Source organism: Myodes glareolus, chromosome 8, assembly GCF_982192425.1.
Source record: "Myodes glareolus chromosome 8, mMyoGla1.1, whole genome shotgun sequence".
Taxonomy (NCBI): Eukaryota; Metazoa; Chordata; class Mammalia; order Rodentia; family Cricetidae; genus Myodes; species Myodes glareolus.
The window spans coordinates 88,110,580-88,127,283 of record NC_142033.1 but is presented as its reverse complement, the minus strand read 5'-3'; the positions used below and the strand labels follow the sequence as shown (position 1 = coordinate 88,127,283).

Here is a 16,704-nt window from a genome sequence, read left to right as displayed (position 1 = left end):
AGAGAAGTGGGTTTGGGGTGAGATTTTACATTTTCTAACATTTTCATGCACACTTGACCATTGCGAAGAAACCCAACCTTTCCATATTGACAAGGCACTGGCTCCAGTGACAAGGGAGGCTGGAGTCACCCTGCTGAGGGGAACCTTATTTTTTCCTTTGCAGAGTTACTGTGGAAGATTCAAGAGAAGGGAGCCCTAATGTCCTGCTCTTTCTGTCCACAGTGACAGCATATGACAAAGATCCTTTCTGCAGGAAGCTTTAGCCATCTTCAGCTGGCTTTGAAAAGACCATTTAGACCACTTTCTGGCCCAAATAGGATTTTGCCAAGGTTGAAAGTGACAATTACCAGTGACATTGGTTACTGAATCTAGGTACGTCTGAGGACGAGACACTGCTATCCCTAAAAACTGCAGGAGAAGAAAAGTAAAGAAATAGGATCTGACCCTCAACTACTGGCTCTCCACACAAGATTGCACGTGAAAATATTCTGGCATCTAGGGTTGTCTGCGCACTTCCACAAAACAAGGGGTCCTAACCTCACACTTCCGTGTGCCCTGGCAGTTGAAAAGTTCACTTCCTTAGTTAGGAGTTGTGCCTCTATCACACATGACCTACAGAACACAACCACTTTATATTTACCTGATGGCCCCCGACAGCCTGATTCCTATCAGTTATGATGAAAACCTTAGGTTCTTTTTAGGGTTCTGTTTTTGCCCCTCTCTCAGTACTTTTTGTGGAATGGTAGCCCTGGGAGAAAAGGGGGAGATAGCTTTAAAAAAAAATGGGAGCGGAGCTTGGACCTGTCTGTGGAGGAATTCCCCGCTGACCTGGCCACTCTGACCTATTGAATGGTCCGAATACAATAAATGCCTCTTTATCCTGCTTTGAAAGGCAGGAGATAGAAGAGTCTAAATGCCTAGGCATGCTTAAATAGGCGACTTGGGATGTTTGAGTTGAGTGTGTTTGAAATTTGAGCTTCCTGGCAGCCTGGGAATTGCCACAGGTCACCTGCCTTGCTCCACAGGGATAGGCCCAGGTCTCCCCAGAGATTGTCCACAGCAGAATTGTAGTACAAATTCCTTTCTTTGTCGGTTGGCCTCTTCCACTAGACCATGGCCTATAAAATTTTTGTAAAAACAATCCTTAAATATTATTTGAAAGGGCAAATGGCCCACGCTGAAAGCTTTGACAGTTTGACATATAGTGCGTGGTTTTGATAGCTCAGAAACTGCAAAGTGTGGCCAAGAGTCTCCCTCTGCTTGTTAGAAGCCTGATGTTGGTGGACTAGTATCTCTTTGCTGGGCAGAGTTCTTTTGCTTCCTGCAATCCGACAGGCAATGAATCTGCTTCAGTGATCTTCAATCCTTTTAGACTAATTTGTGAGGGAGCAAAAAAAAGCTAGCACCTTACAATGCAGCGTCCAGAAGCACAGAGCCAGGTACAGCCAATTAATCATAGCACGACAGAATCCTCTAGAGTCTTCTGCTAGCAGCAGAGCCTCTGCCCAGAGAGTCACATAGGTGAGGGAAGGAAAGGAATGTGAGTTCTCCTCGGAACTGGGAAGTTGCAGGGAGTGAATTTCTGCATTAGAATATTGCATACGTGCAGCAGTGTGCACACAGGCAGCCATTGCTGCCTCTGCATAGCCAAAGGCCATTTTCAGGAGCCTCTGGCCCCTCAGTCACTGGCCTACTAGTTAATTGCCACACGGACTTCATGACACATGGGCAGATAATATGACATTTTCGGTTTCTGTCACTAGCAAACGCCACAACGTTGCTTGCACTAGTTACTAAGAAGCTGTCAGAAACCATTAGCAGTTGGCTAAAGTCGCCCCGTGGCATTTCCTCCTAGCTTCAGCAAAACGAGCATAAATCACCCACTGGAACCCACTGCTACCCTAATGAGGCCGTAAGCTTGTTTATGGAGTCGCATCATTTTTATGATTATTTCCACCTTTTCAGTTTGCCTTCATTTGGCGGCAGGAGAAGTCAGCAGCGGGGATGAAGTCACCGCTGACATTTTACAAATGGCTTCAGAGCCGCTGCCTGCTGCCGTGTGGTCGGCCGTGGTCCTCCAAGTTTGCGTAGTGATCTTAAAAATAAAAAAAGGAAATAAATCCTCCCGAGACCACGTCGAGGTGACTGTATCAAATTGCGGAGTGAATTGAAATGCTAAAGGTACAATTGACCATTTAGACTCTCCTCCGAGGTCGAGACGCTGTGAGATCAATTTTCAATTTTAGAAAGTGGAAGAGGTTAAACAATTTATTAAAATCTACGAAAGTGTTTGCTTTTAGAATACTCTGTTTTATTATGCTCGTCTCAGCCCCCATCTTCTCCATTTCCCTAACCGTGTTGGGAAGGAGCAAGGTTTATTGTTTTAGGCTTTCGGAACATGCACCAGTATTTACACTGGATTGAAAGCATTTGCTTCCAATGAAAATCTTGTCTTAGATTACAACGCAGCAGTGTAATTTCCCTCCCAGATGGGAGTAAAGTAGCTGTATTTGCCTAAAAACAGTAGGAAGAACAAACTGTGCATTAAGCCGGGGCTGTTTTTGGCTTGAGCTAATGATGTAACAGAAACCTTTTTATTCAGGAGAGGTCACTGCCAGGGACTGAAGGGGTGATCTGGCTCCTGCCTGAAAGGCTCCTCCATTGTATCTACATAAGTCTTCACTTAAAAAATTCTGTTCCTAATGCTTCTGCTTTCATACAGCAGAAATAAACAGGAAGGTTCTGGGGAGTGTTACACGTGGAATGCAGAAAGCCGCCCTCTCCTAATGGAGTATATAATTCAGGTGCCCTCAAGGCACACTTTCAGGAATTCTTTTGCCCGAGGTAATGGGAAGCTAAGGCTGCTTTAAGGCCTTGATTATCTATTAATGCACAAAGCTGGAAAAAAGTCATCTCCACTGGATTATGGTAGATATTTCCATAAATTATCAATGAATTCTCTCCTAGGCAGGCACTAGACATTGCTTGCTAAATTAATCTGAAGGGGTTTGAGATGGATAAAAAGGCTATTTTTGTGAAGGTGGAAACCTATCATGGAGAGGTGGGGAGAGCAGTATTGTTAGGTTAGAAGCTTTTCATTTTTAATCACCGATCGGGTCATGTGTTTCTTTTCCTCAGCCACCCTCTGCATATCGAAAGTGGATTAGCTATTGCAAATTTAAATGCTGTGGAGTTGTTTTCTTTTCTCATGTTTCTTTAATGAATTGTTATTTTATGTGGTGAATTGCTTCTCTGTAGAAGAGCTTCTTTAAATACTGGACTTTCAAAGAATCCATTGGACAAACCCAAGGGGATTTCTCATAAAACACTTAGCTATGCAAATAAAGAGAGGACAGCATTGACTTAGGTGTGTGGGTGTCTGGGTTCACCAGGGACCCTGGCATCAGCACGTCCAGCCATGTGACCTTGAAGCACAGGACTTTGGTCATTAGTTGGGTGGACTGGTGGCTTTGGAGTTGAGCATCTTGTGACCTTTTCTAGGGAGAACCCATTCTATGAGTCTGGGCAACTTTCACAGCTTTATACAGATGTTAAATGCACTAAGATGATGAATTTTTATAAGCGTTTACGTTACAAGGAGCTCTCCCACAGCTCGTAGTGTGGCGTAGCTCTACGGAAAGTCAGAATGTTAGAATCCATCTGCTCCTCACTGAATGGAGTTTATCTCAGGACACATCACGGCACCTGAAAAACTCTGGGGGTGGGTCACTTTTCAGATGCGACTAGGGTGAGGAGTGGGTTTTCCTGAAAGAACAGTTAAGAAAAGTTGAAGATATTTGCAACGTAACTACTATAGGTGACAAGAATAAGCGAAACCGAGCTAGAGATTTCTTGCTGCACTGAGGATCTAGAGTAGAAACAAGAAATGGAGGAGGTGAAGCCGTGGAAGAGAATCTGATGTGAGTTCCAATAGGCAGCCACCAAGCAGCCTGTATTACCAAAGTGTCAAGTTGTTTGGGCCACAGGTTCCCAATGACTTATTTGACGGGATGAGTGTGCCCTGGGGTTTAGTCGTTATTGCCTGACCACTATAGTTCTTCATTCTGGGCCCAGATCAATCTGTCCATTTCCAAAAGTCCATTTCTAAGACTCACAGAGAGGCCTAAGGGCCTCCGGTGAGAAGATGGCGTGTCACCGCATGGCTGATGATCAGGTACTGGGTTTAGTCCTTTCTTGTTTGTCCTTTGACTTTGGATGCAAAGATCAAAAACAGGTATTTCTAATTTAGATTTGGTGACTTACTTTAGTTCCTGTGATTCCATGGGTAACACTTTTTTCCCCTCATGTTGTCAAATATGGCATTATTAAAGGAAGGCTGTGTTATCGTTTTATTGAGTACAGAGCTGAAATAGTTCTTAAAATAAACAATTCAAGTGTTCATAATAAAACAAGTAGGAAAACAGGATCCATTAATGATATGTTACCAGGTGACGTCTCAGTGTGCAATACTTCAGGAAGAGATTTTAGAAACTGCCCAGATTATTAATACAATACAATTCTAGCATTCCTTTATGTTATTCCAATTGTAATTACTTTGTAATTAAAAAAATATGTCAGGGGTTTCCCCTTACTAAGCTTGATGCTCTTGCTACAACTAAGAAAGATTATGTCACCTTAGAAGCATTCCATGGCAAATTGCTGATGTGATGGATTGCCTGCCTTTCCCCATCCTTCCCCAACCAATCTCAAGATAGATCACCTGTGGCCATAGTTGCTGGATTAGCTGCGTCTTCTAATCCAGTTGACATCAGTGACTTTATATGGAATTCAAATACCCAGGCAGAGATCCCCAGTAACAGTGCCACCACATGGAACTCCCCAGTAGAGGGCTTACTTATATTGGAATAATTGCCATGGCAACAAGCCACTCAAGAGACGGCTATTTCCCTCCATTCCTTTTGCGTTTAGCACTCTGATCTTTGGAAGACATTTTGCTTTTTTTTTTTTTAAGGCATGATGATTTTTGAGCTGAGACCTTGTTCTTTCTCTTTGTCTTGGAATGAAATTAAAGTACCGAAGAAAGTGCTAATCATTTTAACTGCTCTTTTGGTTTTGTTTGTATCCAAAGGCATTCTATTTGAATAAAGTATGTTAAGGTAGCATCAGTCAAAATTTGATTCACTATGTTTGCAGGTGATGGCTTGGACAACAGTGTAGCTTCCCCCAGCACAGGTGACGATGATGACCCTGATAAGGACAAAAAGCGTCACAAAAAGCGTGGCATCTTTCCCAAAGTAGCCACCAATATCATGAGGGCGTGGCTGTTCCAGCATCTAACAGTAAGTGGACTCCAAATGACGTATGTAAACTAAGTATGGACAATGAACCAGTTTTGATAGAGAAAAATGAGCCCCCGGACTTCACACATCACTGTGGTCCCAGTTTTTAACGAAGGGCTGGCACTTCTGTCCTAGACTTATACCCTGAATCAGGAGCTTCATTTGAAGCTCACGATTATAATTTTGCTAATTACCTTAAGTTATAAGGCTTGGGAATCCATGGGTCCTTGTGATTTTTAAGTGTGCATTGTAATGACTTTGCTTTTCAAAGTGACTGGGAAGTACTTAGAGCTAGTAACTAAGCTTTCGAAGAAGAAAGTAGAACCCACCCCATAGATGATAGCTGTCGTGAGTGCTTTAATGGACCTTTGTAATGAATGGTCTGAAAAGAATTGTCTACTATATTTTGATGGCAAGATGATCATGTAATTTGCTGTACAGCGGCTTGAATGGACCCTTCCATTATGACAGTGCTGTGAGTCAGAGCCCCCAGTGAAAGTTGTTCCTGCCTTTAGAACAGTAAAGGAAAACAGCAATATACAGCCAACTCTTCCTGTGCAATCCCCCGGGACTGTTCAAGCAGAGTAGCAGTTTATATTGTCTGTGTGAGTACTGCTGTTTTCACTGCGGGAATTCTGGAGATGTGAGAACCTGGAGACTCGGGGCTTTATGCCAACAGGGGATTTGTTTGGTTTGATTATTGTTCTGAATGAATTTCATGCTCAAAATATTTATAATCACAATATTTTGGTGGATATTTTGTAAGTGTATGTGAGTTTAATGTCATTTAAGAGAGAAGCCAAAACTGAAAATTTATGGATGAAATGATATTCTGAAGATCAGTAAAATTGCTGACCAGGGCATTTTCAATATTATGAATGAATACGGACAGGTTAAAATAGAGCTGCATACATGAATAGAGGTTAAAACTTTGTGATTTTGGCTTCAATAGTCCCACTGTTTTAGACTTAGGTTACTTTCTCTAAATGTGAAAGTCCAGGGCCCGGCGAGCCTCACTACCTGGCCCATTTTTCGAGCCGGGTTCCTCCTGAGTTGTTCTGGTCTAACGGGACATACTCAGTGGTTTCTGCAGGCAACATTAATTCTGCTGTTCTCCATAGGGGTTGTGCCTCCAGTTCACTTAAGGATATAAGTTAATCCATATTTTTCAGCACTGGTGAACGGAATCAGAGTTGAGATCAGTAGCAACAACTTAAAACAATAATTTTCTCTTCTTTCATCTGAATCTCCCATGGTTCCAAACACAGTCTAGATAGTGCTGAGCATTCTGAGTAAAGTTCATGAGATGTTTGTTTAGCACTGGAGTCTACTGGTTTTAGACTCCATGATTTGGACAACCTATTGGATTTCCTTGAAATCTGACCCTGGTTTCATTGCTCACCTAACGATTCATTGCACGTAGGTAAATGTTGTGGGATCTGCCTCGTGTAACTTACCAACCGATGATTATCAACCACTGTTGAGTCAGAGAAGGGAGGATTGTGGTGTCCAGGGCCTATGACAGAAGCTCCATTTTGAGAAGAGGTGACAATCGGTCAAGGTGCTCATGCAGGGATGCTGGGAGTTCATCCCGAGGGCCATCCTGCTGATCTGCTCTAGAGTGCAATCAGGATGGCCCTGAACTGACTGTCAAACTACTGCTACCTCCTATCTTAACAGGGAAAAGAATAGATGTCCTCAGCTCTCGCCTCAGCCTGAGCAGAGGCTTAGGGGAGACTTGGCATGGAGATGTCCCTGAATAAAATATAATCAAATATTGGTTCAGACAGAATCAGGAGAGACAGGGACGAGCTGTGTGACTCACTTCCTAGTTTTCCCGGGTTGTACCCTTGTGAAGAACCTTGCAGAGAGCTAGCTATACTGTCTAAAAGAAATAAAAATCAAACAGACACCAAATCCTTCCCAATGGCATGATTTTACCTAAATCACAATGCTTATGTGAGCCGTGTGATAATGTGACAGTTGTGATGGACATTACTCACGAACTGTGCGGTTTCTGGAGGCCTGGCTGGTTGCCCTCCGTCAGTGACCTGTGTCACTGCCCTGGAAGGGAAGTCCTTCCTCCAGGCTCCGTGGGCTTTCTATGAATGTCTGTGGAAGTTACACTGGGGACTTCCACACCCTGTTCCTCTCAGAGCCATTTGCTCATACAGAAATACCGATAATCCTAACGATTTCCCAAAAGCCAGTTGCTCTGTTGACATTGTCTGAAAGCAAAGGTAAAGAACCCAGGATTTTCCATCCTTTCCTTCTCCAGTGAGTGACCTCCCACAGCCCCTGTAATGGAAAGAACAAATGGGTTTCCATTTTCAAGAGATGTTCCCCTCCCCTTTGTTTTGTTACTCTTATTGAAGGAACGGCTAGGAAACTTGAGCCAAGTCAGTCAAGAGCTGATACCAGTAAATTCTATGGGGGAAAAAAGTCCTCAGTATATGTTAATACTGAGCCTATGGTAACTTTCCTTCCAGAGAAGTAGGACTTTGGGGGGACATTTTCTTAGCAAGAATGTCACAAATTGTAAACCATCATATTATTTCTATGTGATTAATGTAATCTTTCTGAAAACTCCATTTGGAAGTCTTGCTCTACATAAAACAGCGATTGAAACGCTAATTTAAAAATGGTAATGATTATTTACTAGCAAATTATAAGTGAATTTTTCTTAAATACCAAAAGTCACGTTCGAAAACCTGGAACACCTTGTAGACTGTAAGTGGCTAGGCTTCCCCCCACCCCCCACACACTCTTTTACAATGAATGGACTGATCCTTCTATTGAGCTTACTCAGTTTAAAAGGCTTTCAAGCATTTGTGTGTCAAAGGCATCGAAAAGGTGTTGCACCCGCTGCAGAGGAAGGAAACCGGCTTGGTATTTAGTTAGCCACAGGTAGATTTAATCAGCAGCCCACGTTATTAGTCCAGAGGAGCTAATGGCTGATGCTTGGACTCATGGACTTTGGTTACCCAAGCTGCACATTCTTGTGTAGAGTAGAAAGAAGAGAGAAGGAGACAAGTCTAAAGTGTGGATGAACACAGAGTGAGCAGATAACCCCCCAGTTGAGACTTCCTGAACATTGGTCAGTGTTGCGAAATAGGGAAAGTCTCCCAAGAGAAACGATTTTCTGCCAGAGAGAAGGATGAGTGACCTAATGTAGATAGTTAACAGGAGAGAAGAGGAAAGGAAATAGAAGCATTTATTCATGGAGATGCTTGTGTTTGCCTGAAACCATTGAACACAATTGCAATCTACTTAATATCATCACGGATCAGAATCAGTTTGGGACTTAAGTCACCTCAAGGTATTCCCCCCCCCCTCTCCTGGGCGTTACCCCCACAGTGAACAGTCTACTGTGTCTTAAGATTTCTGCTGGATGTGTTTTGCATTCCACAATTCCCCCCCCCCCACTACACTGGGTTATAGAGATATGTTCAGGGGATTCCTGGGATAGAGAAAAGTACTAAATACAATGTTTTTGATTAAGACCAAGAGTCTTTTTTCTTCTTTGTTTCCCTACCTGATCATATTGCATTTTAAAAAATGTAATCTAGATAGAAAAGTAGTTAGTGAGGGTCCTATTTAGAATGTGAAATGACTGTATTTTCCTGCTTAGAGCCTCCATGTGTCCCAGGCATTCTGAACTTTGGGGGAACTAGAGATCTTTGAGATACAGACTCAGGTGGAGAAAACATTCAAAGGCCAATATTTGGCTTTAACTGGGAGCCACTCTTTCCAACTCGCAGTCCTTGAACTGATACAAGGATCCCCCCAGGTGAAGCCTTACAGATACTGTTTCAGAGTAAAAAAAAAAAAAACCCATATTTTCTATGTGTGTTTGCTTCTCTCATTTCCTTATTTCTTTGTGTGAACATCTAGCCTAGAAAATGTTTTCATATGTGTGTGACCAAATTCACGCCTTGATTTCTGGTATGAGACTGTCCTCTCATGTGGATCCAGCCAGTGTGAGGGCTTGTAGAATCTTCCAGGTGGAGAATGGTGTTTCCATAGAAACACTATTAGATGAAAAGTGCCCTGCGGGTCCGCCACTCTACGCGCAGAGCAAATGGAATCGGACTGGGAATTGATTACTCTAGAAGAGACAGCTGTTGTCCATTGGTTCTGATCTTGGTAACAAGATCCATTGGAGGATCTCGGTGTCATAGGCTTGCTAACAGTCCTGGAAGAATCGCTCTCTAAAACCGCAATTAATTCGTGCAGTGGGAAAGTTCTAATTGCTGTCCCTGTGGCTCATTCGGTTGACCAAGGTAAGAGAGGGGGTCAGTAGGCAGGCCGGTCTCCACACCGAGAGCGATGGGTGGCCTTTTCCTTTCTCCTCACATTTTTTTTTTTTTTTTTGATCATAGCCGTGACTATTCTGAGCTTCCCTTACCAGATCTGAAAGAACTTGGGCAGTTTTTAGAAGACAGAGAGGCAGGTCATCTAGATTTGTGGAAGCTTGCTTGAGATATCAGTCAGAGTAATAAACACAAAGTCCTGCAGCAAGGTGGTCGAAACCAACCTCAGATCAATTTCATTCTTACGTGCCTGGCCCAAGAAAGTGGTTTGTAGTTATAGCAGGTAGTTAGAATGTATGCATGCATATGTATGTGTTCATGTTCTTTTCTCTCTCTCTCTCTCTCTCTCTCTCTCTCTCCCTCCCCCCCCCCCCCGTGTCTGTCTGTGGTGCTGGGGGTGTACCCAAGATTTTGCCTTGGGCTAAGGTAGCCGCCTACTATTGAGTCATATCTGTAGGCCAGAATTTTGATTTTCTTTTTACAACTTGCAGCAACCCTCCTGCCTTAGCCTCTCACGTGCTAGGATTACAGATATGAACCATCACATATTATTGGTAGATATTTACTTGTTATACTTGTTAACTTATTAACTTGTTAACACTAGCAGGGAGGAATGAGAGCTTTTCCTTTAATATATCCATAGACCACATTGTAAACAAAGTCTTTTCAACACAGAAGATCATCTTGGTGGTCATTCCTTTCCCCCGGGTCTTGCCCTTCCTCTGACCAGAGCTCGGTTCTGTTGGCACTAACTCTGGCTCATCCAGAAACGCTCCTTCTGAAGCTCAAGAGGTGGCTGCTGCCTTAAGGACTTCATATTCCACCTCTGATTACATATGAACCCTGCCTGCTTCTCCTCCAAGTGGGAATCATCAGTCTCGGGAGGAAAATGGAATGGATTATTTAATTATTGGAGGAGTGGGAATGCCCTAATTATTCTGCAGTAGGCATCATAGAAGCTCTGTTCAGTCGTGAAGCTAGAATGAGGAGCTAACAGATTCTTTTTTCTTAGGTAGTTATTGAAATCCTCATGGATGGGTGATGGATTTTCTTAGGTCAGGTAAACTGAAAAGGCTACAGCTGGACTTCGTCACCCAGAAGAATTGGAGTTAATACTAATGATCACTGCGAATTAGAAGATCAAAGGGAAAGCAAAGTCCCGTCTTCAAATTCTTGCCCCAGAGCCCATTAGTGACCTGGCAGAGCCCTCTCCCAGCCTCGCCCCACCTCTCCCATTGCCTGTTCTTTCTTGCCCACTCCTCGCCGCGCCCCTTTGACCTGGGGTAATTACGGTCCGTTGATGAGGAGACAGAACAGGGAAAACAATCAAAAGCGAAAACAAAAGTACAGCTTCACCACAGGTACGCAGGACTCGAATAGGAGGGTGTCCCTCGCTCACTTCCTGCTGCGATTGGGACATTCGCTGTCAGGAGGTTCGCTGATTTCCCCGATGTTGGGTCCTTTCTCTGTGCGACTTTTTGTAGGGTCGAGCTGGCAACATTTCTAAAATTCCCTTTTATTTCCAAAGCTAGGAAAGAAATACATCATCTTTGGTTTCTTGGCAAACATGTTTTCTTCCTAGTGTCCAGGAATTAGACCTAGGGCCCGCGTGTGCCAGGAAAGCGCTCCTACCACTGAGCCACGCCCCCAGCCCCTCTGATGGACTCTTAATTGGGGCTAATTAGATAAAGATTTAGTTTAAATCAAATGTGCACGTGAGCTCACGTTGTTAGGCTGCTGGTGGCTAGGCACATGATTGAACTCCTCAGACTTCAAAGCCCATGTCAGCAGCCTGGCTGCCTCTTATTCCAGTTACTAACGATACGTTTTCTAAAATATCAAATCTGATCCATGAATATTCGTGGACTGCTCCTTCCCAATTTACCTTTTAGAGAAAGTAAATTAAAATTGGGATACCACATGTCCATGTATGAATCTCTTTTTTGTTTTTTTCCTAAACTAACTCAGTCTAGTCTTTAGGAATTCTGTTTTATAGAACCTGAACTCATTACTTTCTCAGGGTCTGAGAGTCCTAACAGCCAGCAATGGCTGCAGAACCCATAATCCCAGGACTTCAGTGTTCCAGAGACAGGCCTGGATTACTATAGAGTGTGGGCTGTCCTGTGCTACATAGACTCTATTAAAGAAAAAAATGACCAACCAACCAACAAACCAGACAAAAAGATGATACTCCTGGGAGGTCCTTTGCCCAAATGAATGGAGGTTCAGCTTAAGGAAATATTGGCTGGTTTTGTTTCAGAAAGGAAACTTTTTCTCTGCTTTGCTTTAGATTGGTTCAGGTAGTTTGGAGAAAAGCAGAACTTTATGTCCCTGAATTGTACATTTGACATAAGTGGAAACTCGTTCCTCATCACTCAGTCTTTCTAACTAAAGTGTGACCGTGACTCTATGTACATGTTTATTTTTATAATACAGTCATACATGGATTTTTCTGCAGGACACAATTTCAAACCCATGCCATACTACCAGTTGTGAGGAAAGGGGACCCATTTTGCTTCTCTGAGTCTCCCAAATAATCATCTTCAGTTGCTTAATTTTTCCATCTCTGTTTAAGTCAACCCGTTCACATCTATTGCCATGAGTAAATGCCACAACCCCAGAGCAGCTTAGGGAGGAGAAGGTTTAATCCAACAACAGCAGGTTTTTCACAGAGGGCAGTCAGGGCAGGAACCCAAGACAGGAACCTGGAAGCAGGAACTGAAGCAGGGGCCATGGAGGAGTGCTGCTTACTGGCTTGTTTCCGGGCTTACGTTTAGTTACTTGTCTAACTCAGCTCAGGCCTACCTGTATAAGCATGGTACCACCTACCGTGGGCTGGCCCATGCTCCGTGAATTAGCAACCGAGGAAACATCTGCAGACCTGTCCACAGGTCAACCTGGTGGAGGCTGTCCTGCAGCTGAAACTCCCTCCTTGCAGACGTATAAAGTTGGCATCCATTGATAGCCATCACACGGCCTGTGCCAGCATTCAGCCAAATTGTGGAAACCACACTGTAAAGTCTTATTTCCTGGGTCACAAGCCCTCTTGCTCGTGACCCAAGCTTACTTGAGTTATACCGAAAGACTTGAGGTTGCAAACTTTAATTTACTGATGCTCCGATTCAGTAATGTCATGGTTGTTTCGCTTTCGACCGAAACTATTGCTTCTGATCCAGGAATCTCAGAGTGCTGAGTCTCGGGCCTGGTCTCACGTGTCAAGTGCACAGTAGAACCAGAGATGGTGGCTCATGCCTGCAGTCCCAGTAGTTGGAGGCTGAGGCAGGTGGATAGAGGATTTGAGGCTATCCAGAATGAGCTGCACAGCCGGACCAGCTCTCCGAAAAGTTACCTCCTTGGGACGGAGTTCAGTGGAATGGAATTTGCTGAGTGTAGATAAGGATTCAGGTTCAATCCACAGTTCTAAAATACGAAGCCAAAAATCCAAACAATAGCAGCAATGCTCCCCTTCTCCCTAACTCCTACCAGAACCTCAAATCAACACCCACTTAAACAAGGAAAGAATTCTGAAGAACTCAAAGGGGGTACTCAGACTCCTTTTTTAAAGTGTTTTTTTGAAGATTTTATTTATTTATTATGTATACAATATTCTGCTTGTATGTACTCCTGCAGGCCAGAAGAGAGCATCAGATCTCATTATAGATGGTTGTGAGACATCACGTAGTTGCTGGGAATTGAACTCAGGACCTCTGGAAGAGTAGCCAGTGATCTTAAGCATTGGGCCATCTCTCCAGTCCCTCAGACTGCTTTCTTGTAGACCAGTGGAGAACCTCTGGGGGCTGAAGGATTTATGCCATGAAACCTTCTGACATTTTTAAAGCCTCTTCAGCCCTTGCTTTCTGGAGGTTTAGCTACATGCCTTCATTCAGTAATTGCTGCCCAGTGGCCATGACTTCCAATATGAAATGTATTATCTAAAGAAAGGTCTTCCAGTAACTTGGTGTGCACAAACATTAACATCCTAGGTTAGTTAACAGTTAAATGAGATACAAATGATCTGTTTTTATATTAACTGAAGTATTGTTAATAGAGATTTTTGCTAACTACTTGGATGTGAATGTCTCGGCATTACCTCTTCAGAAAAAAAGGGAGTGAGGCGATATATCCCCACTTAACCCTTGTTGGAATCTGCTGTTAGGTCTTTGTATCTTAGTGGTCAGCGGTTATTTTATTGTTCCTGGAGCCCCTGAACCACCCAAGAGCTTTCATTGTCCTAGGATAAAAATGGCCCTGAGAACTTGGTGTCTTAGGAAGTTCTGGAGAAGCCCTGAGGTTGGAAAGGTCATCAGTTCATGTAAACACTCATTCTAAAAAAAAAAAAAAAAAAAAAAAAAAAAAAATCACAAAAACCATCCGGGCGCCAGCTTGCAAAAGTTCAGGAATTAAATTCCAAATGTGAGAGGGGAGGAACGTCACAAAAATGATTTCACAAAAAAAGAAGGAAGAAAGATAGAAAGAAAGAGAAGATTGTCGCTTGCTTCCCTTCATGGTGTTGCTTTATTGATTATTTTGGCATTGGGTCGCTGTGTCTTTTAAGCAGCTGAAGAAAATGATTGATCCTGGTCTGCATACATTCTAACACCTGTCTCTGTGGGGCTGTGTAAGGGAACGTTTGTCCATGCGCACTGGACTCTGGGGCCCGTGCTGTGAGGTGGCAGGGTGACTTTTCTCAGGTCAGGAGCAGAGCTCTCACTAAACTCGGTCAGGATCTCCTGCCTTGAGTTTCCATGGATTTCCACGGAGTTACCTCTCAAACATGAGCCAAATCAAATCGCACTGTTGCCCTGTGGGAGTTCAAAGGTATAAGTATAACCTCATCTCATACCTAGCTAATTAGTATATCTTTATATAAAAATATAAGTCAGGGATTTTGGCATAAGACTTCCTGAGTCCTGTAATGGTTCCCAAGACTGTGGGCGGTCCTTCCTTCCCGTCCTGGATTGTCTCCCACACGTATTTACTCCTATGAGGAGACAAGGCTACAGCTACTGATAGTTTATAGCAAGCTTCATAATTTATGGATTGTTATAATTTCAGATTTTAAACACAGTTTAACTGCTCATCTTTCCTTCTACCCATGTCTGAGGGTGATTTGGGGGGCAAAGGATCCACTTTCCCTCATGCAAATCCTAACTAACCCTTTACCAGAGAATTCAGCTCCTTGAAGACTTTTTCTTTTCCTTTTGCCTGACACGTGGTCAGGACGCCAAAGAGCTATGCCTTTAATTTGCTTTATGGAGAGCGAAGGAACTGCTTATGCAGCCCTGATTACTCTTGAACCTACAATCCAACTGTCGTTTCTCAGCAAAGAAGGCTGCTAAACCCTGGAGAATTAAGCCGCTGCTCTGGGGTATGACACCGAGGGCTGATCATTTTAAAGCTAGTAGTAACCAGAATCCTAAAATTCTTATGAATAAAATGTAATTTTAGTAATGTTTCCATAAACAGTGGTAATGGTGGCATTTTAGTCGGCAGTGACATTAGTCACATTGAAATTGCACCGCATTGGCTTTTAAATTACTCCACCTGTCTGTATGAATAGAATGCTCAGTGTAAAAGCGGAGAGACAGCTGCTGCTAATGTCTCCTTCTCCCTGTGCAGATAATGCTGGCAAATCTACATGCATAAAGGACTGGTTTGTGATGGAAAACGGTACCTGACCTCGCTGGCTCTCGAGTCACAAAGCACTACCTTTAATTACCAGTGGCTGTGTTTAGTTGTTGATATAAAAATGTCAGCTTCCAGGAGCGTAACCTCAGGTTCACTCCCTCTAGTAATGTCGCTGGCTGTACACTCTTCCCTTCCACCCACATCTGTCTTGTGATGAAGGAGCGTTTATCTTGATGCGTTTCAGAAACATGTGCGGCACTCTCACTTAAAAGAGCACCACCTAAGACTGCGCGGCCAACTTGATGGATGAACTTTGTTTTTGAGGATTTTTGAAGATTAGGGGAATCTGGGTCTGTCTTCCTAGCCAGAAAAGAAATGCGGCGGGCTGTTTATACCTTCAAAGGACTAGAGCCATTCTTCTACCATCAGTGCACTCTCTCCTGATGATCAGGGCCAGGCATTTCACTATCAGAAAGGACAATGAACAGAAGGGCTGGAGAATATCACGATTTTCCTAGGTGCCCATGTTTCTGCTGGTAGGTGATGGAGTTTCCTTTCTGGACCAGTCTGTTTGTCCTCAGCTTTTTGGTGCATAGGAATAGGTCCACCGAGAGGAGACTGGGGTAGGCATGTGTTGCCAGCCACGGATTTGGTGAGATGGTAATGGGAGCTATATGTGTCTGGCTCATTTGCAAGCCTTCTTTTCGACTTCTTTCATACAACTGGTGTTTCCGCGTTTAATTTAACAAGGAATGAGTAGTAAATGGGAGCTGCTGCCTGAGATCCCACTGTGAGCGTGTTTTGCACTTGGCTCCCTAGTGACAAGGCAATTTGTGAAATTATGTGATGGAGTAATTAGATGAAGCCAGGGCTCCTGATTGTTGCCATGCGTGTGTGGAGAGGGTTTGTTAAGGCGAGGGGGGGGGGGGGAGCAAAAAAATAGATTATTACCCTGGCAAGTTGGCTCAAAGCTTCTTCATTTATTTGTAAACAGAATATTTAGTGACCGCATAGGAAGTAGCTGTAATCACCAGCTCATAAAGAAACCACAGCAGAGCCTTTGCAGCTTCGCAGAGTGCTCATGTAAAATTTAAGCTGGGAGGCAGAATCCCTGTTAATGTAATTAGGATCTAATTTACCACCCTTTGCACACAGATGTAATAATGTCTAGATATTTATTCTATCTTTAAGCACGTTACATATACCTCAGTGCAGCCGTTACAGAGCAGAAACAGGTGTGCGCACTTTCCTAATTCATTTTTACACTGTAAACACATAGCAATCGAAGGGAAATATTTACCAAAAATGAGGGGAAGGAATGTCTGCAAATGAGGCAGTAATGGACAGTTGCCCTTTATGTACTGATGGATTTCTCAATGGTTAAGTAAATTAAAGCAAATGCTAGAAAAATCAATAGGCCAGCGTAGTCTTGGTTTTGCCTCATAGACTTCAGGACAGAATGA

General features: G+C 43.3%; 1 protein-coding gene across 5 annotated transcripts in view; it reads left to right on the top strand.

The window, feature by feature from the left end:
- The window catches only part of Meis1 (Meis homeobox 1), a 140,631-nt gene that overhangs the window by 75,732 nt on the left and 48,195 nt on the right, over positions 1-16,704 (top strand). For 4 of the 5 annotated variants that reach the window (XM_085692239.2, XM_048435481.3, XM_085692241.2 and 1 more), the window contains exon 8: positions 5,155-5,300. The exons of the other annotated variant lie outside the window; for it this stretch is intronic. In XM_085692239.2, the coding sequence (XP_085548365.2) occupies positions 5,155-5,300 (146 nt within the window). The remainder of the gene's footprint in view (positions 1-5,154; positions 5,301-16,704) is intronic. 5 annotated transcript variants of the gene reach the window in all.